The 25,842-nt window shown below is 42.9% G+C and overlaps 1 protein-coding gene across 1 annotated transcript in view; it reads left to right on the plus strand.

Annotated features, from left to right (window-relative positions):
* Positions 1–25,842, plus strand: part of LOC132885144 (copine-9-like) — a 246,495-nt gene that overhangs the window by 62,475 nt on the left and 158,178 nt on the right. The window contains exon 3 of the mRNA XM_060919485.1: positions 11,845–11,891. Within this exon, the coding sequence (XP_060775468.1) occupies positions 11,845–11,891 (47 nt within the window). The remainder of the gene's footprint in view (positions 1–11,844; positions 11,892–25,842) is intronic.

A 25,842-nucleotide genomic window follows, 5' to 3' on the forward strand; every position in this document is an offset into this window, starting at 1 on the left:
AAAAACTTTAGACTGCACTAACAACGTCATTTGTCTGCCAGAAAGGTAGGCTAATTTGTTGGCACAAGTTAACAACCTAACGTTAGTTAGTGGCATGGTTCACAAACCAAAACGATGGGGAGTTTATCCTAAAAACGTGAAGTTCAGGATTCTTTTTGGACTCACTGTGTCGAGACGTTTTGCTGGTATCAGCTGGAAGGGTGATGCTCCGACGCTTCAGAAATCGCCTAATATCCATTTCTTCACACACGTAATCAGTGACTAATGAATCTCGCAGTCTGCTGGCTCCCGCAAGAGGGCGAGCGGTAGACAGACAATTACTTCGCGTAGGCTACGCAGTGTTGATAAAACCCACAAGAACTTGTGCAGGATCTACTAGGTGTAGGCAATTGAAAAATAACGGAAAAGCTGTTTTAATATCTGTATAAAACAAGAGACATACGTGCGTAAACTGTATTTAGAGGTGGGTAAACTATGCTTGGACGTGCGTAAACTATATTTAGAGGTTCATAAACGCTATTTCCTAAAATCTGGAGGTGGGTAAACGGCGTTTATGTGCGTTTACGCACCACTACATCCCAGATTAGTATGAAGAACTTCAAATGTATTAAATTTATAACCAGGTTTTTGTGTTACACCTAGATAATCATTATAAATAACCACGATGCCTCCTCCTCTGACAGTTAGACGAGGCTGGTGTATATAACTGTGTATCCAGGAGGACTAGCTTCATTTAATGCTATATATTCATTTGGCTTAATCCATGTTTCTGTTTAACACAGTACATTTAACTCCTGATCAGTAATAAGTTCATTAACAATTAGTGCTTTAGATGTAAGAGATCTAATATTTAATAGCCCCACCTTTAGATCAAAGGTGCTGGCAGCAGCTGTACAATCAGTATGATCTAATTTTATATTGATTAGGTTACTGGAACAAACTCTCCAAGTATTTCTACTTTTTTGTTTAGCTCGGGGAACAGACAGTCTCGATATAGTGAAAGCTGAGTGACGACTCTGTGCAGCTAGCAGACACTTGATTTAGCCTGTTTGTCTGCTCCCTGGCCTTGGCTCTGGATTGTCAGAAGTTAACTAGGCCTGTTCTGAGACTATGAGTTATGCTGCAGGAAATGAGAGCAGCACCTTCCCGAGTGGGATGGATACTGTCCCGCCATAACAGGCCAGCAGTGCCCTCAAAATTAGTCCAATTATCTATAAAGCCCACACTGTTTTCAGCACCACCTGGACAACTAGCAGTTCAGCGACCATAACCTGCTGTAAGCTACATCGCCACGCCACATTGGGGTGGGGCCAGAGCATACGACAGCATTGGACATCGGCTTTACTAATTTAAACACCTCGACAAAGTTACTCTGAGTAACCTCAGACTGACGAAGGTGTATATCGTTAGCTCCTACATGAATAACTAACTATTTTTGAGAACCTATGCTTGCCTAGGACCCTAAGATTACCTACTATGTCCAGTGCCGTGGCTCCTGGTATACACCTGACTAAAGCTGCTGGTGCCCCTAAAGGCCTAGCTAATTTCATATGTTGCATGATAGAGTTCTCTATAACCAGAGCCCTTTCAGGTTTCTCAGCGGGTGCATCACTGAGGAGAGCAAACCTGTTTGACACGTGAAGTGGAGAGGAGTGGTGCTTCCGTGGGTGAGCCTCAGCGGTAGCTTTGGCTCTGTGATTATGCCGCCGAGTCGTCACCCATTTGCCCCGCTGTGAGGGCTCTAATGCCGGAGTTGGGGGATTGCTAACTCCACCTAGGGCATCCAGACTTTCCCTGCAGAAGCTACACTGTTCTCATTCTCACTAACCTTCTCTAAAGCCTGGATACGCAGTTCTAAAGCTACAATCTTCTCAGTCAGAGAACTAACTAATCTGCACTTATCACAAATAAAGCTATCGCTAGTGACCGAGGAAGAATGACTAAACATTCTGCACTCAGCACACTGAACAAGCTGAAGGTGTGCCATAATGAATGGATTTACATACCTTAATTGTAGATCTGTTGATATTAAGGCAGATCCGATGTGGATGACCTCTGCTTGTGGTTTTTACTTCCAGTCTTGGCGTTCTTCTGAAAAAAAATTAAGTTGTGGAAAAGGGAAAGAGAAAGTACAATCAAAATGAAATAGATACTGGAAAATTATTTGTAGAGAAAATAAAAAGATCAATGATTAATGCCAACACTCATGGAAAGAGACTTGTTGCAAACAACTCAGAAAACAGGAAGTACATCACACAGAAGTTTAAAAATTCATAACTCGGCCACTCAAAGTCCCAGCCCTGCCAAACCTTACAGGCACATCCCTCTCCCCGAGACCTTTTGAACGAGCCCAGGTAAGGCCCAATCCAATGTCAGGAGCAAGTGCGGCTCATGGAAAACTTTATCACGAGCCCTTGCTCCAGCCGCTCTTGTGCGCGGGGATTTAAAAATGTATAACTCAGCCACTGAAGGTCCTAGCCCCATCAAAATTTACAGGCACCTCCCATTCCCTGATCCCTTTCAAAGTAGCTCAGACATGACCCAATACAACCCTGCCTTGGCCTGTTATTTGCCCCGAAACCCCTGCATAAGTACTGCTTGCCAAAAAGTTTAATATGAGACCTGGCTCGAGCCAGCCTTTAAAAATTCATAACTTGGCCACTGAATGCCCCAGCCCCGCCAAACTTTACAGGCACATCCCTCGCCCCGAGACCTTTTGAACCAGCCCAGGCACAGGCCAATCTGATGTCAGGAGCGAGTGCGGCTTGTGGAAAACTTTAGCACGAGCCCTGGCTCCAGCTGCTCATGCGAACGGGGATTTAAACATTTATAACTCGGCCACCGTAGGTCCTAGCCCTGCCAAAATTTACAGGCACCGCCCTCTCCCTGAGTGGCACACTAAATAAGACAACAATAATACACTCAGTATTCACTGTTGTTTTTATTGCACGATGCAGTTGAATTAGTGTCACCATTGGCAATAACAAAATCAAGAATGTGCGAACTTTCAAATATCTTGGGTACATGATCTCAAATGATATGAATAAACCTTGTTTTCTACATGCAAGGATTGGAGCTGCCTACCAAAAATGGAACGAACTCAAGCATGTACTAACCGAGAATCATATAACGTTACCGACCCGAGTGGCATTCCTTACTTCATGTGTGTGATCTCGCCTTCTGTACAGCATCCAGGCATGGTCATTAACTGAGAAAGAACTTAATACCATCGAGGTCATATGGCATGGTTTTTTAAGGAAAATGATTAAGGGAGGGTACGAACGTGTAAATGCACCTAACAGCAAGGAACAGACTATAGAAGGAGAGCCGGACTTGAGATACAAAATATCCAATGAGACCCTACGGAAACTAACAAACACGAGCCCAATCCGGAACTTTTGCTATTGGCAAAACTTGAAATACCTTGGCCATGTTTGCAGAATGGAAAACAGTGCACTACAGAAGAAAGTGCTGTTTGATATCAGGACCCCCAAGAGCGTCTGGACCAATTCGGAAAAAATTCTTGGTATTGATGATGTGTCCCAAGTGAGGAGAGCTATGATGGACAAAACTGAACTAATGCGACTGGTGGACGCTCGATTATCCCCACCAGGAGCGCCCCAAGGCCAATGATGAGCCCAGAGGGAAAACTGATGATGATGTTTTAGGATTGACAGTATCTGATTGATCCAGTCAGTTGATTAAGAGTTCAGTTTATATGAAACTTTGCAGTACAGTATTAAGTGTTAAACTGCCAATCAATGGTTATGTTGTTGTTATTATGTGCATTATTTTATTCATAATAAGAATGACCGTCATAGTCATATGCTTTAGAGGATGTAGATTTATATTTATTTTCTTCTATTTTCTAAGTTCTAGTCCAGCAGATTTTAGTCTGAATGCCAAATGACATTAACATGTCTAGTTTTGAGTCATTTTAAGTCATTTTGTTACAAAGTTACTTAGAATCTCGAACTCAAAAATGTTTACAACTATTCTTACATAATAGAGTTTTGTTCATTACTAAATTTCTTATAGACTTATTATAAACATAGTATAAAAAAGTAATTGTTGACATAATGTTTCATGAGTGTTATTATAGTACCTATATATCAGTGCCAATAAGTTGTAACCAGCTGGAACATCCTTGACCGCCATACTTTTTTCTAGATATGGAACTGACCTGTGTGCGCTACTGTTTTCTTGGGTATACCTTTAACCATGTTTTTCTTTAATCTTCTGACATCTTCTTGTAAGTTATATTCAATTTGTAGTGTAATTAGCACCTAATGTCTAGTGTAATTTGGCCTTTGAAGATCTCAAAAATGTGCCTGGAAATAGCTGAGAAGCCAGGCATCTAAAGCCCTTCAGCTTCTGGGGCCCTAAGGTGGGCCCTGGACCCCCAGCTGCATTGTTCCGGGCCATTGGCCCGTCATTTGGATAGGCTGAAATTTGGACGGACAGACCACATTTCAGACTTGTCTGTTCTGTGACAGTCTGCTTAAAATTACTTATTTCCCACACTGACTTTATAATGTTGTCATTCCTTTTCACAACACTTAAAAGATGTTGAGGGACTGAAGACACCAGGTGATGAAATGTTTCAGGTGTTATTTTGTCCCATTCTTCCTGTAAACAGGTCTTAAGGTGTGCAGCAGTACAGGATTGCCATTGTCATATTTTTTGTTTCAAAATTCACCACACATTCTCTATTGGGGACAGAGAGGACAGGCACCCTCTTCTTCCACAGCCATGCCTTTGTAATGTGTGCAGAATGTGGTTTTGCATTGTCTTGTTGAAATATCCCTGGAAAAGATGTTGTCATGAAGGCAGCATATGTTGCTCCAGAATCTGTGTACTGTACTTTTCTGCATTAATGCTGCCATCACAGAAGTGTAAGTTGCTTTTGCCAAGGGCACTGACACAACCCCATACCATGACAGACCCTGACTTTTGAACTTGAGGCCGGTAACAGTCTGGATGGTCTTTTTTGTCTTTGGTCCAGATCCCATGACATCCATTTCTTACAAAAAAAAGACCTGGAATACTGATTCCTCTGACCACAATACACATTTCTACTGTGTGATAGTCCATCCCAGATGCCTCCAAGCACAGAGAAATTGACATCACTTCTGGACACAGTTTATCATAAGACTTCCTTTTTTTTTTTTTTAGATTTTTTCACCTTTTTATTGGATAGGACAGTGTAGAGACAGGAAATGAGCAGGAGAGAGAGAGACGGGGAGGGATCAGGAAATGACCTTGGGTCAGAATCGAACCCGGGTCCCCAGATTTATGGTATGGCGCCTTATCCATGACGCCCCCATAAGACTTCCTTTTTGTACAGTAAAAAGACTTCCTTTTTGTACTTTGTACACATTTGTCAAAGTAATCACAAGCCCATGAGGTTATATCAACTATATGTAAAAGATGGTTTTTGATGCAGTGCCATCTGAGGGATCGGAGATCACGGGTGTTCAGATTAGGCTTACGCCCTTGTTCTTTTAATGATATTATACACCGTAGAGGGTGAAATATCCAAATCCTTCTTGTGTTTCTTTGAAGAACATTGTTTTTAAACATTTCAATAATTTTCTCATGCATTTGTTAACAAAGTAGAGACGCTCAGCCCATTTTTTTTCTCTCCTCCTTTTCTGGATCCTGATTTTGTACCACTGGACAGTCTGTCCTCTTTTTTTTGTTCTCCAACCCTCCTTTTTTTATCACAATCAGACCAGCTTATGATTTCTTTTGAAGAGCATGAGAAGAGTAGTGGGAGACCGATCTGTGGTGTTCATGCTTGGTTGGATCCTGTAGTGCCAACATGATACTGATTGCATTTTTTCCAGTCCCACATCCAGCTTTGATGTAACATTATGGTGATGGAGAGAAACACATACAGCAGAAAGATGGATGAGTGATTCAGATAATTATTTTTTCATTTTTATACATTAAAAATAGGTGGAGTTGTATACAAATAAAATTGTGGTTTGTTTACATCCATATGTATGACACAGTTCTTAATAAGCTCCAATTACCTATCTTTATCTAAACATCTCTAGATGTATTACAGTTTTGAGTTTATTCTGGACATACTTTGAATGTGCTATTAATACACCAGTCATAAAAAATTAAATAAAACTAGACATAGAAATTACACTACGTACAGTATTGTGCACTATAACAAGTGCACTTGAAAGTACATGAAAAACCTAGTTCTGTGAGTCAATACATATACAGTGGTGCTTGATAGTTTGTGAACCCTTGAGAATTTTCTATATTTCTGCATAAATATGACCTAAAACATCTGATTTTCACACAAGTCCTAAAAGTAGAGAAAGAGAACCCAGTTAAACAAATGAGACAAAAATATTATACTTGGTCATTTATTTACTGAGGAAAATGAGCCAATATTGCATATCTGTGACTGGCAAAAGTATGTGAACCTCTAGGATTAGCAGTTAATTTGAAGGTGCAGTTAGAGTCAGGTGTTTTCAATCAATGGGATGACAATCAGGTGTGAGTGGGCACCCTGTTTTATTTAAAGAACAGGGATCTATCAAAGTCTGATCTTCACAACACATGTTTGTGGAAGTGTATCATGGCACAAACAAAGGAGATTTCTGAGGACCTCAGAAAAAGCGTTGTTGGTGCTCACCAGGCTGGAAAAGGTTACAAAACCATCTCTAAAGAGTTTGGACTCCACCAATCCACAGTCAGACAGATTGTGTACAAACAGAGGAAATTCAAGACCATTTTTAACCTCCCCAGGAGTGGTCGACCAACAAAGATCACTCCAAGAGCAAGGCATGTAATAGTCGTTGAGGTCACAAAGGACCCCAGGGTAACTTCTAAGCAACTGAAGGCCTCTCTCACATTGGCTAATGTTAATGTTCATGAGTCCACTATCAGGAGAACACTGAACAACAATGGTGTGCATGGCAGGGTTGCAAGGAGAAAGCCACTGCTCTCCAAAAAGAACATTTTGCACTCGTCTGCAGTTTGCTAAAGATCATGTGGACAAGCCAGAAGACTATTGGAAAAATGTTTTGTGGACGGATGAGACCAAAATAGAACTTTCTGATTTAAATGAGAAGCATTATGTTTGGAGAAAGGAAAACACTGCATTCCAGCATAAGAACCTTATCCCATCTGTGAAACATGGTGGTAGTAGTATCATGGTTTGGGCCTGTTTTGCTGCATCTGGGCCAGGATGGCTTGCCATCATTGATGGAGAAATGAATTCTGAATTATACCAGCGAATTCTAAAGGAAAATGTCAGGACATCTGTCTATGAACTGAATCTCAAGAGAAGGTGGGTCATGCAGCAAGACAACGACCCTAAGCACACAAGTCGTTCTACCAAAGAATGATTAAAGAAGAATAAAGTTAATGTTTTGGAATGGCCAAGTCAAAGTCCTGACCTTAATCCAATCAAAATGTTGTGGAAGGACCTGAAGCGAACAGTTCATGTGAGGAAACCCACCAACATCCCAGAGTTGAAGCTGTTCTGCATGGAGGAATGGACTAAAGTTCCTCCAAGCCGGTGTGCAGGACTGATCAACAGTTACTGGAAACGTTTAGTTGCAGTTATTGCTGCACAAGGGGGTCACACCAGATGCTGAAAGCAAAGGTTCACATACTTTTGCCACTCACAGGTATGTAATATTGGATCATTGTCCTTAGTAAATAAATAAACCAAGTATAATATTTTTGTCTCATTTGTTTAACTGCGCTCTCTTTATCTACTTTTAGGACTTGTGTGAAAATCTGATGATGTTTTAGGTCATATTTATGTAGAAATATAGTAAATTCTAAAGGGTTCACAAACTTTCAAGCACCACTGTATTTATATGGCACATTTAGAGAGAACAAGTGGTGGGTGGGGCGGCATTGTTGTGCAGCAGGTAGCATTGCTGCCTCACAGCTCCAGGGTCCCAGTGTTCAATCCTGAGCTCAGGTTACTATTTGTATGGACAGTAAAGTGTGTTTTCTCCGGGTTCTCCTCCCTCTCCCCAGGTTTCTCCCTATGTCCAAAAACATGCAGGTAGGAGGACTGGCTATGCTAAATTGTCTGTAGGTGTGTGCACGGTGACCTCTGATCGACGAGATATTATTAGACCTAAACTATACCAGTTAGTTACTTGGCTCCTAGAGTACTTCTCTTAAAGTACACTTGGATGCTAGTATTCCCCCTTCCACCCTTTTTCCCCCCTGAAGGCTGATCTGTACTTCTGTGTAGAATCTGCGCCATAGGTACAGTGTAGCCTTGTACCCTACACTGTACTCTGGTTTGCACCTCCTCAGAAATACTACACATCAGACCGCAACAACTGTGATTGGTCAGCTTGGTAGCAGTGCATTTCTTCCTACACATTTCCAACTGCTCTTTCTTCTCCACAAAACTTGGAAATCTAAGATATTCTGTTACTATACATATATAAAGTGTGTAAAGGCTATAGTTCATTATAATGGTCAGTTTCGTCCTGCAGGATCACAAACTTTTCTAGCTTTTTCTTCTAACAGACTCATACAGTGTCAACCATAACAATGCAATAAAAATAATAAGGCATCTGTCAATCAGTGATTGATTAAATAGTGGATTTAGGGTGTACTCACATTAGGCACAGTCGCCTTAAAGTGTGCCTGAGAGCAATCGTCCCTGCTCCCCACTCCTCCACTGGCCTGTGCTCACACTGCACATATCGTTCCATGCCTGAGTATGCTTACGTCAACACGATGTGACTTTCTGTGTTGAAAAGTGCTTTCATATAGCATAATGGCTGTTTTTTGTTTCATGATTCTTTTTATATTGTGCATTGTCGTTTTGGGTGCAGCCCTGTCACGTGCCACACAGGTTTATGAGTTATGCAAATCTTCGATTTTCAGGAAATCGTACTGCAAGAATAAGATTTATATAGAGGCAGCAGATGTTGAAGGAGGAATCCATGGCTTTACTTGCCTAATACAATTCACGGTCATCAATAAGCTGATGACCATTATTAACCTAAATTCTCGAATTAATAGAAAAGCCCACTATGCAGGTAGTAGGGCTGAACGATCTATCGTTTTCGACCGAAAATCGCGATCTCAGACAACACGATTTTGGGATCGTCAAAGCCGCGGTTTTTCTCAGTGCTCCTAAACTGACCCATGTTTTGTTTCGTCAATAAATTGTCCTCATTTTTTACACTACAGACAAAAAAAATTACGTTCCGGAAAGCCTTGTGGCACTCAGTGTGAAAGAATTTTGTGAATATCTCCTTCCGTTTTCGTGTAAATCCCCGTTGTTTGGAGGGAGCGCTCTGAGGAAAAAGTGCGCTTTCTCTGTCTCTGTGTCTGAGCGCGCGGGTGGGGGAGGGGCTGCTCGCTCACTCTCACACACACAGGAGGGAGGGGCCCTGCAATAGCGACTGCTACAGCCACTGCATCACTCTTATTTCCCACAGGGGAATTGTTGGCTCTAGTTATAATTTATAATGCTTATGTACATTCTTTTACAAAAGTGCAATATTTTGATGCTGCTGAGCCACTGATCAACCTTTTTTTATGTCTGATATGTTGTAGATGGGAAAAGTAAAAGAAGCAAAAGTTTACTTAAGAAAGATGGCTCTCTTTTTATTATTTTAAGTTATTATAACTTGTTCCTCAGGCACTCAATGGTAATAAACAGGCCTACATTTGAAATCTGTTGACCTCCGTTTTCATTCTTGCATTAGCTTTATGGAATTCATTGTATTAATTAATTTGCACTGAAACTTGATTTAAAGAAAAAAAAATCGTGGTTGAAATCGAAATCGCAATATCTGCCAGAAAAATCGCAATTCAATTTTTTCTTAAAATCGTTCAGCCCTAGCAGGTAGTAATAGTAATTGAATAGTAGTAAATCCATCGACTAGTTTTAATGTCTTAACATTTGAGTTCTGTGCTTGGGTGCAGTTAGCGATCACATTGTGCATGAGCCCAACTGAACTGCCCCCGAGTGCACCTCTTCCAAGTGAACCACAGCAAGCGCAGTAAGCCAAGATCAGTCATACTAGTCAGGTGAACAGAACTTTGGGGGTCAAACACACTCGAGTACAGTATGGATCACCTAGTGTGAGTATGCCTTTAAACACCACTGAAGGGTTTCGAGCTGCTCATACTGCTGAATGCAGATGAGTTGAACCACTTCAGAAATGTTTTCAGTAAGAATTCGCTTGCTTTGCAATTAAAAACACACAAAGCTGCTTTTCCCCCAGTAAAATTTTTTTCAAAACATTTTGTCCATTTTTTCTGTTTATTGTTCCTACTGTAGTGAAACATGGAACTTGCATTTTTTTTCGCTCTTCTTCTATGTGTAAATTCAGTCACTTCTGATGTGTTTTATGTGACAGCGCCTCCTCAAGGACATATACACCTTACATGCAAGTATAAATACTTCACCCTGTGCAAGCTTCAGTACTGTATCTGTGATGTGGATTCTACACACAAGTGTAATTGGCTTTAATTTGGTTCCAATTCCAACCTACCAGCCAGCTGTATAGTCCTGGATATGACTTTAAACTGCAACCGGTGGTGAGTCTCTGGTCCAGGAGGACTTGAGTATTGGGGAAAGTGGAGTTACACCTTAATCACCATTGCTCCCAGGTCCGCTCTGACCTGGAGTGGTAGCACCTGCCTGGGTTCCAGCTATGGGTTAAATAATACATCACCAATAAGGCGCTGGTAGCAGGGCACTTTTCGGTGCAGTGTGGCAGATGAACCCAACAGGGTCAATGGCGCACCACCTGATGACATGCGGAAGAGCCACTCAAATGGCCAACGCGTGGCATCCATCGCTCGGCAAGTCAGTTGTCACTGCGGGGCAACTTCTATACCCATCAGGTCTGTGACACTTTTGTGCACCACTTGGCATCAGGTCTGGAGGTCCAGAGAGACAACATGATGGGGGCACGACATCATTTGTCTTACCTTACTGTGCTAGGTGCTTCATTAGGAAAGGAGAATAAGTCTGGTGCACTCTAGTGCGGGCCTCGTGGCCCATCTGCATTTCTGCACATCTTAATGAAGCAGTCATCATTGCTAGTGATGGACAGCCAACAATGACGACCAGCCAGCTCTCACCTACCTATCATGTGATAGCTACTAACTGAGGAGGGTGAAGGTTAACATGTACCTCCTCCAAGACACCACAGCTAGCCAAGATCATCTTTTTTCAAACTGCTGCTCATTCTGTCCATCCTCTTCCACACAGATGAGCTTACACACACCCATGATTGGCTAGTGTGGTTGTGATTGACAGGAAAAAGAGTATGTCATCCCTCCCACCCAGAGAGCAGAGCCAGTTTTGTTCTTCTTTTGGACTTCCAGGCCGTGGATGACTGTGGCATTGTCCATTTCCAGAATTTGACCTCAAGACAAGGGCAAACACTTTTCTGTTGTTCCATTCAGGAGCCCACTATGCTAGCATTTAAGAGTAAACTTAAAGTAGTGTTACTTAGGTATATGATTTGTGTACTTCTTTCTAACTATACAGTAATGTGCTTTTGGAAATGTGGGTAAACTTTATATCAGTAATGATAATGACACAACTGGGCTTGTGTGCTCATCCTCTGTGTGTTATTACAGATAAACATTTGCTAAAGAGTTTGTGTAAATATTTTACTTTGCTTACATTGCTATATTGGTTCTTTATTCCTTAATTGTGTCGACCCTTATGAAGGTGGAAAGAGTTTGAAAAGGTCAGATAGAAGATATTTGACAGCAATTAATTTGCAGTGGCATTTCATTCCGCATTGCCTCTTGCGCTCTTTAATCTCATGTTCTCACTCGGTCTGTCTCATTCTTTCTTTTTCCTCACAGTTGTCGTGTTGTACATACAAGGCATAGGAACAAAGGAATGGAGAGAGGTGAGTCTGACTATTCATTTTTCTCAAGGTCATTTACTCTGAGCTTGTCAGAAGTGTTTCATCCTGTGTCTCAGGGATAGACTGTATCAGGAGAAAGTTAATCAAAATTCATACTGGACAAAGGACGTGCTTTAAGACAGAATGAAGAATGAAAAATTTTTCCATCAGCCCATCTATGTTGTGGCTGGAGAATAGAAGAGTTTCCTTTAGATTGGAGATGCTATCTCTCTACTAATCAGCCCCACACTCACACACGTCAGGGTTCTAACGTTTAATTTGCACTTGGTACAACAATCAAAGACTCTCTGTGGAGAAGCCTGCAGGGAGTCAGCCAGTCTCAGTGAGTCTCAGTTACTACATCAGTATACAAGACCTCACTCTCATCAATAAACTGATTGATTGATTGAAGAGCTCTTCCAACACTGGCTATTTATAGACACACCTTCCAACCTGGGAGTGACTGTGTTTGAAAGAACCTGTTCCATTCGATCAGGATCAGGTAAATTACAACAAGGTTAACATCAGAACTTGACTTAAATCCTCACTGATTGATTTGACTTATTATTACTACTACAAAAAATACACCAACATTATTTCAGCTTAATCCCTATCTATTGCATCTGTAGCATGTATGAACAGGGACCATGAACAGATATTTTTGTATGTTTCCCAGTGAGAGAAGAAAACTTGCTTAATTGAAACTCTAAGGCTGCTGGGCCATAGAAGGTTCACGCTGCACGCTGCATGCTGCACGCTGCACGCTACACGCGTGTAAAGAAAAGTGGACAAACGTAGCATGACTTGCTCTGGGCCATAGAACGGCGTTCACGTTGCACGCTGCACACTTCACGCGTGAAGCATGAAATGAACATGCACACTTTTTTCTAGGCGTGAAGACGGAAATTCCAGTCAATGCATGCGGTCACCGCCGCGCCAGCCAATCAGAACGGGTCTAGGGAGATAACGCTATGCTTTCAGGGGAAAACTTCAGAAAAAATATAATTGAATGGTATAATTGAAAAATAGTTCTTCATCGGGATTGTCAAGCAGATTATAGAATGTTCGGTGAAATTCACCACGGGTTTCTCTCAGAAGGAAGTGTTCTCGGCTCCAAATTCTGTTCCTTTTTCTCTTCCTCTGTCTCAGTAAAAGCAGAATGAGGCAATCGTCGTCATCCGAAGAGTCCATATTGTTGGTTACTCGGTCAAAGTAGAACAGACGCAACACGTGAACATCCAAGCATGAAGTTTAATGGCCCAGGGTCCGGTTCTTCACGTGAACGTGTAGCGTGCAGCATGCAGCGTGCAGCGTGAACCTTCTATGGCCCAGCAGCCTAATGAACTTCTAATGAAATAATGAAATTCTAAGCAATTTTGGGGAATTTAATAAATGTTATTGTCAAAGATTTTGTAAATTAGGCAAAACACACAGTAGTAGAGTTCATCCTGTCAGATAAGAACTATGTGTTCGGAGTGACTCAATTGTGGTTGTGTGTTAACAACATGACCTCTGCATTTTCTTAGGCTCTGCTACCCCTTTTCGACCAACAGGGAACGGGTTCTTGAACTGGTTCCATTCAGGATTCTTTGAACCTTGGTGCCAGCTAGCAGAGGTGGACAAAGTACCCAAGTTCATTACTTAAGTCAAAGTACAGATCCCACTGGTCAAATGTTACTCTGATACAAGTGAAAGTTGTACAGTCAAATTTTTACTTAAGTTAAAGTACTGAAGTATTTGCTTTTAAAAATAAGTATTAAAAGTACATTTTCTGTCAACGCATTGTTGTATTATTGCCACAACGCTTACAAAACCTAATGCCTCTGAAGCAACCGATTGGATTTACTGACTAACTTGTTGAACCTGTAGAATAAACACCTGGCAGAATGTTACAAAATGAAATGCAACTGAATTGACAAAAAAGAGCCACTGTCATTTTTTATTTTTTTTTAACATTCCTACCCATCCCCACAAAGCAGCATGGTAGTGCTTTGATACAGCTCTGGCAGTGTGTGCACACATGTATGTGTATGTTAATCAGGAAGACAGTGGAATAGCTGTAAATGCAGCTTGCTCAGAAAATAATTATGCTAAAACATATTTCTGAAAGGACTTCAGATAAGTTAATGTTATTCATATTAGCATAAATCTGTTTTTACATGCTAACTAACAGTGTCCAAGTTAACTAACTACGGTAGTGCTTGAACGTTTGTGAACCCTTTAGAATTTTCTATATTTCTGCATAAATATGACCTAAAACATCATCAGATTTTCACACAAGTCCTAAAAGTAGATAAAGAGAACCCAGTTAAACAAATGAGACAAAAATATTATACTTGGTCATTTATTTATTGAGGAAAATGATCCAACATTACATATTACAAGACTGCCACCATCATCCCAGTGCCAAAAAAACCTCAGATCACATCACTCAATGACTACTGGCCCGTCGCACTCACTACCATTATGATGAAGTGCTTTGAGAGGCTGGTAAAGGAGTACACCACCTCCAGGCTCCCTCCCACATTCGACCCCTTCCAGTTTGCCTACCGGCCAAACCGCTCCACTGAAGACGCCATCTCCTCCGCTCTTCACCTGAGCCTTGCGCACCTGGAGGAGAAGAACACTCATGTGCGGATGCGGTTCCTGGACTTCAGTTCAGCGTTTAATACTATCATTCCACAGCATCTGGTAAACAAACTGGGTCCCCTGGGCTTCAGCACCCCCCTGTGCAACTGGCTGCTAGATTTCCTCACTGAAAGACCACGGGCAGTACGGGTCGGACAGAACACCTCCAGTGTCATCACCCTCGGCACAGGCTCCCCTCAGGGCTGTGTCCTGAGCCCTCTGCTGTTCACTCTGATGACACACGACTGCGTCCCCAGGGCTGCCAGCAACCACATTGTGAAGTTTTCAGACGACACAACAGTGGTGGGCCTCATCAGGGACGATAACGACCTGGCCTATAGAGAGGAGATGGAGCAGCTGGTGGGCTGGTGCAGGGAAGAAAACCTGATCCTGAACATGGACAAAACTAAAGAGATCATTGTTGACTTCAGGAAAAACCAACCCAGACACGCTCCACTTCTCATCAACAACACGGCCGTGGAGGTGGTCAATAGCACCAAGTTCCTGGGGGTGCACATCACAGACAACTTCACCTGGTCTGTGAACACTGCGTCACTGGTCAAGAAGGCACAGCAATGTCTGCACTTCCTGCATAGGATGAGAAGAGCCCACCTGCCCCCACGCATCCTCACTACATTCTACAGAAGCACCATAGAGAGCGTTCTAACCAGCTGCATCTCTGTGTGGTGTGGAGGCTGCAGTGCCTCTGACTGGAAGACTGTGAGGAGAGTGGTGAGGACAGTGGAGAAAATCATTGGGACTTCTCTTTCCTCCATTCAGGACATTGCACCAAGGCACTGCATGTCTCGAGCCAGAAAGATCATCAGTGACCCCTCACACCCCCACTATGGACTGTTCTCCCCTCTGGCTTCTGGAAAGCGGTTCCGCAGCATTCGGCTCAGGACCACCAGGTTCTGTGACGGCTTTTTCCCCCAGGCCACCAGACTGCTGAACTCCAAATCCAAACTCTAAACTTCTATTTACAACTTGAACATTTCTTAATTCCACAGGTCACTTTATACTATTGCACTTTATAATATTTTTTGCTGCTGCTGCAAAATTTAATTCAATACACTTCATATGTAATTCCGTGCTGAGCCAAATTGCAACAAAATTTCGCTCTGTGTACACTTGTTGCATACTGAATGATAATAAAGGCTGTCTAAGTCTAGTGCTTAGGGTCGTTGTCTTGCTGCATGACCCACCTTCTCTTGAGATTCAGTTCATGGACAGATGTCCTGACATTTTCCTTTAGAATTCGCTGGTATAATTCAGAATTCATTGTTCCATCAATGATGGCAAGCCATCCTGGCCCAGATGCAGCAAAACAGGCCCAAACCATGATACTACCACCACCATGTTTCACAGATGGGATAAGGTTCTTATGCTGGAATGCAGTGTTTTTTCCTTTCTCCAAACAGAACACTTTTCATTTAAACCAAAAACTTCTATTTTGGTCTCATCCGTCCACAAAACATTTTTCCAACAGCCTTCTGGCTTGTCCACGTGATCTTTAGCAAACTGCAGACGAGCAGCAATGTTCTTTTTGGAGAGCAGTGGCTTTCTCCTTGCAACCCTGCCATGCACACCATTGTTGTTCAGTGTTCTCCTGATAGTGGACTCATGAACATTAGCCAATGTGAGAGAGGCCTTCAGTTGCTTAGAAGTTACCCTGGGGTCCTTTGTGACCTCGCCGACTATTACACGCCTTGCTCTTGGAGTGATCTTTGTTGGTCGACCACTCCTGGGGAGGGTAACAATGGTCTTAAATTTCCTTCATTTGTACACAATCTGTCTGACTGTGCAGTCCAAACTCTTTTTAGAGATTTTTTTTAACCTTTTCCAGCCTGGTGAGCATCAACAACGCTTTTTCTGAGGTCCTCAGAAATCTCCTTTGTTTGTGCCATGATACACTTTCACAAACGTGTTGTGAAGATCAGATTTTAATAGATCCCTGTTCTTTAAATAAAACAGGGTGCCCACTCACACCTGATTGTCATCCCACTGATTGAAAACACCTGACTCTAATTTCACCTTCAAATTAACTGCTAATCCTAGAGGTTCACATACTTTTGCCAGTCACAGATATGTAATATTGGCTCATTTTCCTCAATAAATAAATTACCAAGTTATAATATTTTTGTCTAATTTGTTTAACTGGGTTCTCTTTCTCTACTTTTAGGACTTGCGTGAAAATTTGATGATGTTTTAAGTCATAATTATGCAGAAATATAGAAAATTCTAAAGGGTTCACAAACTTTCAAGCACCACTGTATGTTATCGTTAGCCGTGGACAAGGCGATGGCAACTTGGCGGGCAAATCCATAGAAAGTCATTTGACTAACCAGATTGCATAGCTACTACAATGTTATCACTAGCTCTAAAAGCACAGACAACTTCATTGCAAGCTTTCTCTTGGAATAAAATGTTTACATACCTCAATATGCTTCCGCAGGTTGTACAGCGAGTTTTTGTAGGCCGTGATGTGGTTCATTTTACTCAAACAAAGCAAACATTTAAAACTAAATGAATCTTTAATCCTTTCAGAAAACTTAAACATGGGTTCTAGGTATAACCCTGGGTGCGTGTATTCCCCAGAAGAACCTCCTCCTTCCATCAACTGATTGTGTTCAAATAACTCTGCTGAGTAATCATTGAACTTGATTTTATCCGGTCTATGGACGTGATGTGACCCTAGTGATTACTGATAGACTGTCTCAGTGTCACCTGCGACAAAACCAATCACATTTTAGAAAAGAAAAGAACAAAAACATCCACTTTCAAAGCTGCTTCATAGTAACGAGTAACAAGGACCTTGATAAAAATGTAGTGGAGTAAAAAGTATGATCTTTGTCTTGCAAATGTAATGAAGTTAAAGTAATGAGTTTTAAAAAAATACTCAGGTAAAGTACAGATACTCAAAAAGTGTACTTAAGTACAGTACTCAAGTAAATGCACTTCGTTACTGTCCACCTCTGCCAGCTAGTGAACCAGCCCACATTTTCATCAGTTTTGAGCGGAACTGTTGTAATCAAGGATGCATCATGAACAGAGAGCATTGCATAATGCACAACAGGAGTAAACAGTAGTAGCAAGATGGCGGTGCGCATTGATTACCTGCAAACTTTTGTTCTGTTATTGCAGATATTTGTTTTCAGTCCATTTTTTTCTGAAGATATATTCTTTTCTATTGCGTTCTCCATTGTTGTGTTCTGTTTCCTCTTCAAATTAATGACACACCCACAGATGTCGTTACGGTTCATACGGGAAAAAACAGCTACATTTTGGTTCCAGTTGGGAACCAACTTTTCAGCTTCTGAACCAGTTTTGGTTGAAATGCTCTGAACGGTTCAAAATTTGGTGCATGAACCAGAATGGATCCCTAGTTGGTGGAAAAGGGGTATGCTAGATACCACAAAATCTGATATAAATTACATCAATAAGTGCTGGGGTATTCCTTTATTTAACTTCAGACTAATGTTGACATGAGAATAAATAATTAGGGAGCTTTTCCTTGCACCTCTTACTTGCTTCTTACCTCCTCCCTCTGAGGAAACGAGGAAAGGATGGGAGAAAAGGAAGCAAGAACAGGAGGAATCGAGAAAAAACATGTTTACCAAATGAGACATCCTTACTCACTGAAGTGCTAATTTAAAGCAGCTTTCATGAATTCAGTTATTGATATGTTTCTCAGCTGTATAACAGATCTGCCCACATGACAGTGAAAAATAGGAAACACTTCCTTGCTCTACAAGCCTCCTGTCTCCTCTTTTCTTGATTCCCTTGACTGCATTTTTAGAATTGATACCTCTGGCACCAAAGACTGAAAAAGGGCACCAAAGGGGAGTTTTTGGAAGCATCCTTAGTAAAGGGGAGCCTTGAGCATAATTAAACATGATCAGTTAAAACATATGTATCCCATATTTAGTTTATTTGTACCATATTTATTTCAAAGAGACTTACTGAATGAAATTAGAACGTTGCTTTGCTGCCAGATCAGAGAGCTGCCAGTCGTCTCCCACACTGTGTGGATGCCAGAATGGAGCATAGCTTGGACTGTCCCATATGTTTCCGTCCCATGTTTTCTCTAAGTCCACAAACCCCTAGGGCATGATATATACAGGTGTGTGTGTGTGTGTGTGTGTGTGTGTGTGTGTGTGTGTGTGTGTGTGTGTGTGTGTGTGAACATGAGTGTTTTACTGGGAAATATACCACTCTTGTTTTTCATACGAGCTACATCCGGGACACAGAGAACCAAAACTGTGACATAAATCTCTGTTACTCGTGAGGAAATTGATGAATTGTTTTGATAAATTTGGGTACTTTTTGTTTGTGAATGTGTCTACATAATAAAAAGAACATCACACATTAGCTTGAAGATATGAAATTTATCTTCACATGTTAAAAAAATTTGCATTTTTCATACGAAATACCTCGCGGATCTGAGTGACATATTTTGCAGTATTTCACTCTGATGATGTCACTCCAAGTGTTTTCCCACTGACTGGAAGTGCGGTTGTCAAAATGGCGAACCGGTTCAAAATTGAAATTATTTTGATTAACTTGCGTATTTTTGTGGATGTGTTCAGATAATAGAAAGAACATTACATGGTGGTATGAAGATATGAAGTTCATCTTCTCATGTTGAAAATATTTTCATTTGCTCGCTTCGCTCACTCGTGAATATGTTCACCACTCGAAGATAAACTTCATCTTTGCACAACTGTGTAATATCCTTGTGTGTGTGTGTGTGTGTGTGTGTGTGTGTGTGTGTGTGTGTGTGTGTGCAGCTAAAGATTTTCTCCCATTATACAAAAATCCCCATTGATGAAGAAAATTAGATAGATAACTCTCTCTCTTTTTTTATATATATATAAACGTCTTGTAACAATTTGATCCCTCCATTTAACCATTTTTTTAAAAAAACACTCAAGCATCAACTATTGTAGCTTTGGACTGTTCATCAGATCTTTTATTTTTTTATTTTTAATAAAAGATCTACTATGGTACGGCAGGAGGGTTGTAAAAACATTCAAAAAGTACACTCACAGCCGAGATAGAGTGCATAAAATGTTGAAGAGCCCTGTAAAAATTTTTAGGCAGGAATACAAAAAGCTTTTAATGCTAATCCCCAGTTGAAGTGTCTTGCTGAAGCTCTTGAAGGCTTATATCTGAAGTCCCCTATGTCTGTTATTGACTGAGAGCCATCAGTCATCAGAAAGCTCCAGCATACCTGATATCTGACCACATTACTATTTTATGGCTAAAGGTTATCATCGTGACTTGGTAATATTATGTTCAGTACATAGTAATAATAGGAGCCATAACAGAGTTGTTTGTTTTTATTTGTTATGGATAAAGTCCATCATCCTGGTGACAAGTCTAAACCTACAAGGAGTTGGATAGGGTAGGATGGCGAAAATAATCCATCATTTGTATTTAGTTAAATTAGTTTGGATGAAGTACAGGAATTCAGGTTTAATATGGCAAGATATCAATATTGAAACATCTAATACACTCAGTGTCAGAGGCAAAATAATAAAATGGATGTAAATGAAGGTCTATAGATGATCTATAAAAATATGTTTGTGGTCACAGGACATTACACTGGGCCAAATAGCAACTGAGCCTCTAATTCTAACAGAATTAGAAATTCCTTGCTCTTAGAAATGTTCTCACTTAATTTACTTTTAGAGATGTGTATAAAGAGCTGATTTGAAAACTCACTTCCAGAAGTACATTCTCTACATGTTAATATATTTAAACCTGAATGCTATAAACAATTGTATAACTGGAAGTGCACATGGTAGCGCACGTAACTCCACCAAGACACATATTATCAATATCAAAATCAAATCACTTGAACCTAGGATAATACTGAAGCTGTACACCAAATTTCATCAAAATCTATTCAATACTTTGAGCTACGCTGGGAACAGACAAAAAAAAAATCCTGGATCCACATACATATCCGGATTTGCATTAAAATCTAATCAGTTGTTCCTTGGCCCATGGCCCACCTTTCCTCAAAATGTCATCAAAATCTGTTCTCTACTTTTTTATGTTGGGAAAAGACAAACAAAAACCAATGGAGGCAAACGCATAACCTCCTCCAACAAAGTTGACAGAGGTTATTATATTTCTGTAAGTCAAACATTCCCATTTCTTCCTCTTTTTTATTCTCTCACTCACTCAGTCACTCACACACATGCGCTCACATGCGCACACACCCAGGGGCAGGGCTAGGACTTATTCATGGGAGGGTCAAGAAGGGTTCCAAAGGCATTAAGTGCATGGCACATCTGATGCATGTGGGGTGGGTTCATACAAGCAACTATGTAAGTAATAAACAACAAATATTAACCTCCACGATTCTCACTTACAGTGCAATATCAGATTAAATAAAGAAGAAGAAACCTTTATTCGTCACATGCACACTTCTATCACAGTGAAATTCATCCTCTGCATTTAACCCATCTGAAGCAGTGAACACACACACACACACACACACACACTCAGAGCAGTGGGCAGCCACACCAGAGCGCCCGGGGAGCAGTCAGGGGTCAGGTACCTTGCTCAAGGGCACCTCAGCCCTAGCCTGGGCCCGCCCATCCTAAGCGTGACGCAACACGAGGGCCTGTTGCGAGCTTAGTCTGGCCAGGCAAGCTATCTACAGCTCTTCCAAGCTCCCGAAAAATCGGGAGCCAATCAACTTTGAGCATCTCCAACGGCCCTGGGTAGAGGCGTGTTCAAGGCAGTGACGTAGTAGAACTGCGACTGGAAGCCATAGATTGTTTACATAATCTATGCCGGAAGCGCTTCATTCACTAGAAACATTACGAACATGGAGCAAGTTCTCATTGAAAACGGAGCAAAGAGCAGCCCTGGAGGTATTTATTGAAAGGAAGGACGTTTTCGCCTTGCTCCCGACCGGCTTCGATAAGAGTTTACCAGTTAGCCCCGTCGCGTCACATACGTCAGAGGAAAGAGTGATGTGATTGGTTTAAGCTTCGTCACAGCCTTTTCTGGCTTCGACCAGTAGCAAACTGAGGCATTTCAGGGAGGCAGGTCAACCACGCACTTTGGGAAACGGTTGGGCTTAATATCTTTGCCAGACCAAATGCTCGCAGAGCTTTGAAGTCACGTTAGCCAGACTACCTCAGCCCATGTCAACCTAACTACATGTCTTTGGATTGTGGGGGAAACCAGAGGAAACCCACGCAGACACGGGGAGAACATGCAAACTCCACACAGAAGGGCCCTTGCCGGCCACTGGGTTCGAACCCGGAACCTTCTTGCTGTGAGGCGACCGTGCTAACCACTACACCACCATGCTGCCCCAGTATTATATGAATTAAAGGAACGCTATAATAAATAAAACTGCGAGCCAGGATTCTGAAAGTGTTATTTACTATCATTCCTTTGCCTGTCCATTCTGTTTTTTAACACAGTGATTCTCAAAGTGGGGCCTCAGGATCCCAGAGGACCCTGAAGCTTAGCCAGGTGGTCCGTGATTTACATTATTTACAAAGGTGGAAATTGCAACCCATCGTGATTCAGCTTATTATATTTATTATCGAGCTTTTATACACATAAGTCTGTTTGATCAGTCACTTGAATTTAAAGGTGTGGCAGTTCGTAGGAGGGGGAGGAGCACAGAAAGACGGCAGGCCAGAATAAAGTTCAGTAACTTTGTTTATTTTGCTCTTTTCAGATGCAAGAATCACTCTCTCAGCCATGCACGCGCGCGCACACACACACACACACACACACACACACACACACACACACACACACACACACAAGTTGTCTGGCTGGGGAGAGAGCTCACTTCCTCTGCTCTCTCTCTCTTTAGCGGTCACTGGGAAGACACACAAACACAGGTTAATTGACATCAGGTGTAGTGATTCTGCCACTTACAGTACCTTCCCTGACTCCGCCCTCCGGTCACAGACCGGCGCTTGACCACGCCCCCGCTGCCACATACCCCCACCGCCCAGCTCAGGCCGGGCAGCCGTCCATTGAGTTTAGACACCGTGTTGACTTTTTTATAGTCTACACAGAACCGGACCGACCCGTCGGCCTTGGGTACCAAGACCACCGGGCTGCTCCAGTCACTGTGGGACTCCTCGACGATGCCCATTTTGAGCATGGCCTCGAGTTCTTCCCGAACCACTTTTTTCTTGTGTTCGGGTAGCCGGTAAGGGCGGCTGCGCACTACCACCCCCGGGCGCGTCTCAATGTGGTGCTCTATGAGGTCGGTGCGGCCGGGCAGGGGCGAGAACACGTCCAAAAACTCGGTCTGCAACTGGGCAACCTCCGCGAGTTGGGTCGGGGAGAAGTGGTCTCCACAGGGGACCGGAGAGGTATGCGATGCCAGTGCTCCCTTTTGAACCTCCGGCCCCAGCTCTGCCTTCTCTGGAACCACCGACACCAACGCCACGGGGACCTCCTTGTTCCAGAGTTTGAGCAGATTAAGGTGGTAAATTTGTAGCGCCCCACCCCTGTCCGTTCGCCTCACCTCGTAGTCGATGTTCCCGACTCGCCGTGTGACCTCAAAGGGTCCTTGCCACTTGGCGTTCAATTTGGAGCTTGATGTGGGCAACAGTACGAGTACTTTATCTTCCGGTGCGAACTCCCTAAGGCGCATACCCCTGTCGTACAGGCGGGTTTGTCGTTCTTGGGCCTGTCGCAAATTCTCCTGGGTTAGGTGTGCGAGTGTGTGGAGTTTTGCGCGCAGGTCAATAACATATTGAATTTTGTTTTTACTTGGTGAAGGTTCCTCCTCCCAATTTTCTCGCAGCACATCTGGAATGCCGTGCGGCTTACGCCCATATAATAATTAGAACGGGGAGAACCCCGTGGAGGCTTGGGGCACCTCTCGCACTGCAAATAACAAGGGTTCGAGCCATTTATCTCAATTATGTGCGTCCTCACTTACGAATTTTTTAATTATATTCTTGAGGGTGCGATTGAACCGTTCAACTAAACCGTCCGTTTGTGGGTGATACACGCTGGTGCGGATCGGCTTAATACCTAATAACCCATACAGTTCGTTCAGTGTATGTGACATAAACGAGGTGCCTTGGTCAGTCAGAATCTCTTTCGGGATTCCAACTCGGGAGATGGCTGAGATATTGCAAAGAGGCACTGCTTCCGGGTATCGTGTTGCATAGTCCACCAGAACTAAAATAAAGCGGTACCCTCGTGTTGACCGATCTAATGGCCCAACGAGATCCATCCCAATTCTTTCGAACGGGGTCTCGATTAATGGGAGGGGGCGCAAAGGTGCTTTTGAAATGGCCGCTGGATTTACTAACTGGCATTCGCGGCACGCCGTACACCACCTACGGACATCGCCGCGAATCCCTGGCCAATAGAACCGGGCCATTATTCGGGCTAGTGTCTTATCCTGCCCTAAGTGTCCAGCCATGGGATTAAAGTGAGCCGCCTGGAATACCAATTCCCGGCGGCTCTTTGGAATCAAAAGCTGTGTGACTTGCTCTTTAGTCTGAGTGTCCTGCGTCACTCGGTATAATCTATCCTTCATAATAGAAAAATAGGGGAAGAACGGGGTGGCGTTTGGTTGGAGCATTTGACCATCGATTACTCTCACTTGGTCAAATGCATGCCGCAGAGTCTCGTCTCGCGACTGCTCTAACGGGAAATCCACAAGGGATTCCCCGAGAGAGGGAGGAGGAGCCTGCGGCTCCTCACTCTGATGCGGAGATGACGTAGACGGCTCTGTGACAGCTGCTCCCGCCAATGCGACACCGGGACCTCCCCCTGCTAAACTACGGCAGGACCCACTCTTCACTAAATGACTCATTAACTCCCCGAATCCCGGCCAATCAGTTCCCAAAATTATCGAGTGGGTGAGGCGAGGATTAATCGCCGCCTTTACTCTAAATTTTTCCCCTCGGAAAAAAATGTGGACCGACACTAAAGGGTAGCTGTGAACATCCCTGTGCACACACAACACCTTCACCCCCTGTGCTCCCCCCAGTGCCTCGTCTTGCACCAGGCTTTGGTGGATTGAGGTCTGATTACAGCCAGAGTCCACCAACGCCTGATATGTATCCCCTTGGATACTCACTGGTATGCGATACGCTCCAGCCCGATCGAGGGCGGCTCCTGGTGCGTCGGGTATCCGAACCACCGCGCCCACTTCCATTGCTGAGCACTGCTGTTGGAGGTGGCCTGGCTTCCCGCAGCGCCATCAAACCGGCCCGGGCTTCCTCTCTGCACCGGCGCTCTGGGGCTCACTCACCTGAGGGGGGGAAGAGACAGACACAGAAGGGAAAAACGGGAGAGCACCGCAGGTGCGACGGGCCGGCTGGGGTGGGGCCGGCCCCTGCCTCCGCGGTGGGGGAACGGGGCGAGGACGAGACACAGGAGGAGAGGGGGGGGAGAGAGAGAGAGGAGAGGAGAGAAGAGGATGTCCGCTGTCCTGCCGTCGGAACAGCCGCCAAATGGTCCTCTGCCAACTCGATGGCCTGATCCAGCGATGCTGGGCGGTTTAATACCTTCATTTTAATAACCCTTCATTTAATAAGAGCTTCATACATCATTTCCTGTAATGTTTTGGCTTGTGTTTGCACATGGCCCTTTCAAACATTACCTTAATCAACTGACCTGAGTTTTTAAATTTGGTTTGCGTAAATTTTATCTCTTCCTGTTTAATTGCCATGAAGGTGAATGTATTAAAGAGATTTTTGTTGAAAGTGGTACTTGGAAGTCTCTCTCTCTCTCTCTCTCTCTCTCTCTCTCTCTCTCTCTCTCTCTCTCTCACACACACACACACACACACACACACACACACAAAAGCAATTATGAATCTTAAGTCTTTATCACTTGAATATCCTCTGAATAAGACATGATGAATCAGTCAGTATTAACAGCGTTTGAGACAATGAAATCCATTTGATGGCTGTGCAGGTACCTTTAACTCTCAACGGAAGCCTCACAGTTTCTTTCCAGAGGTAACTGTCACAGAAACATAGCATGCTGAGAGACCCCACCTCTGCCTGTCAGGCTTCACTCAGCAGGAGGCCTAGGAGATGATTTTTATGGGGGCAGGCAGACCAGATAGGGGTGCATCACAAGAGGGGCTTTAGGAAGAAAGAAGACTGAGTAAGAAAAGAAGAAGCATCTTCCGTGGCATCCTCAATTTCTTTTACAAGCTGACTCGGTAAATCCCTGTATCAGTAAAATGAATGAGATGAAGAAATACAGACATATAGGTTATTTCAAAGCTGAAATAAAACATTAAATGTTGTAGGAATGTGATAAGAACAAAAAAAAAAGTATTTTGTAAACCAAATGA

The sequence above is a fragment of the Neoarius graeffei genome, chromosome 4 (assembly GCF_027579695.1).
Source record: "Neoarius graeffei isolate fNeoGra1 chromosome 4, fNeoGra1.pri, whole genome shotgun sequence".
NCBI lineage: Eukaryota > Metazoa > Chordata > Actinopteri > Siluriformes > Ariidae > Neoarius > Neoarius graeffei.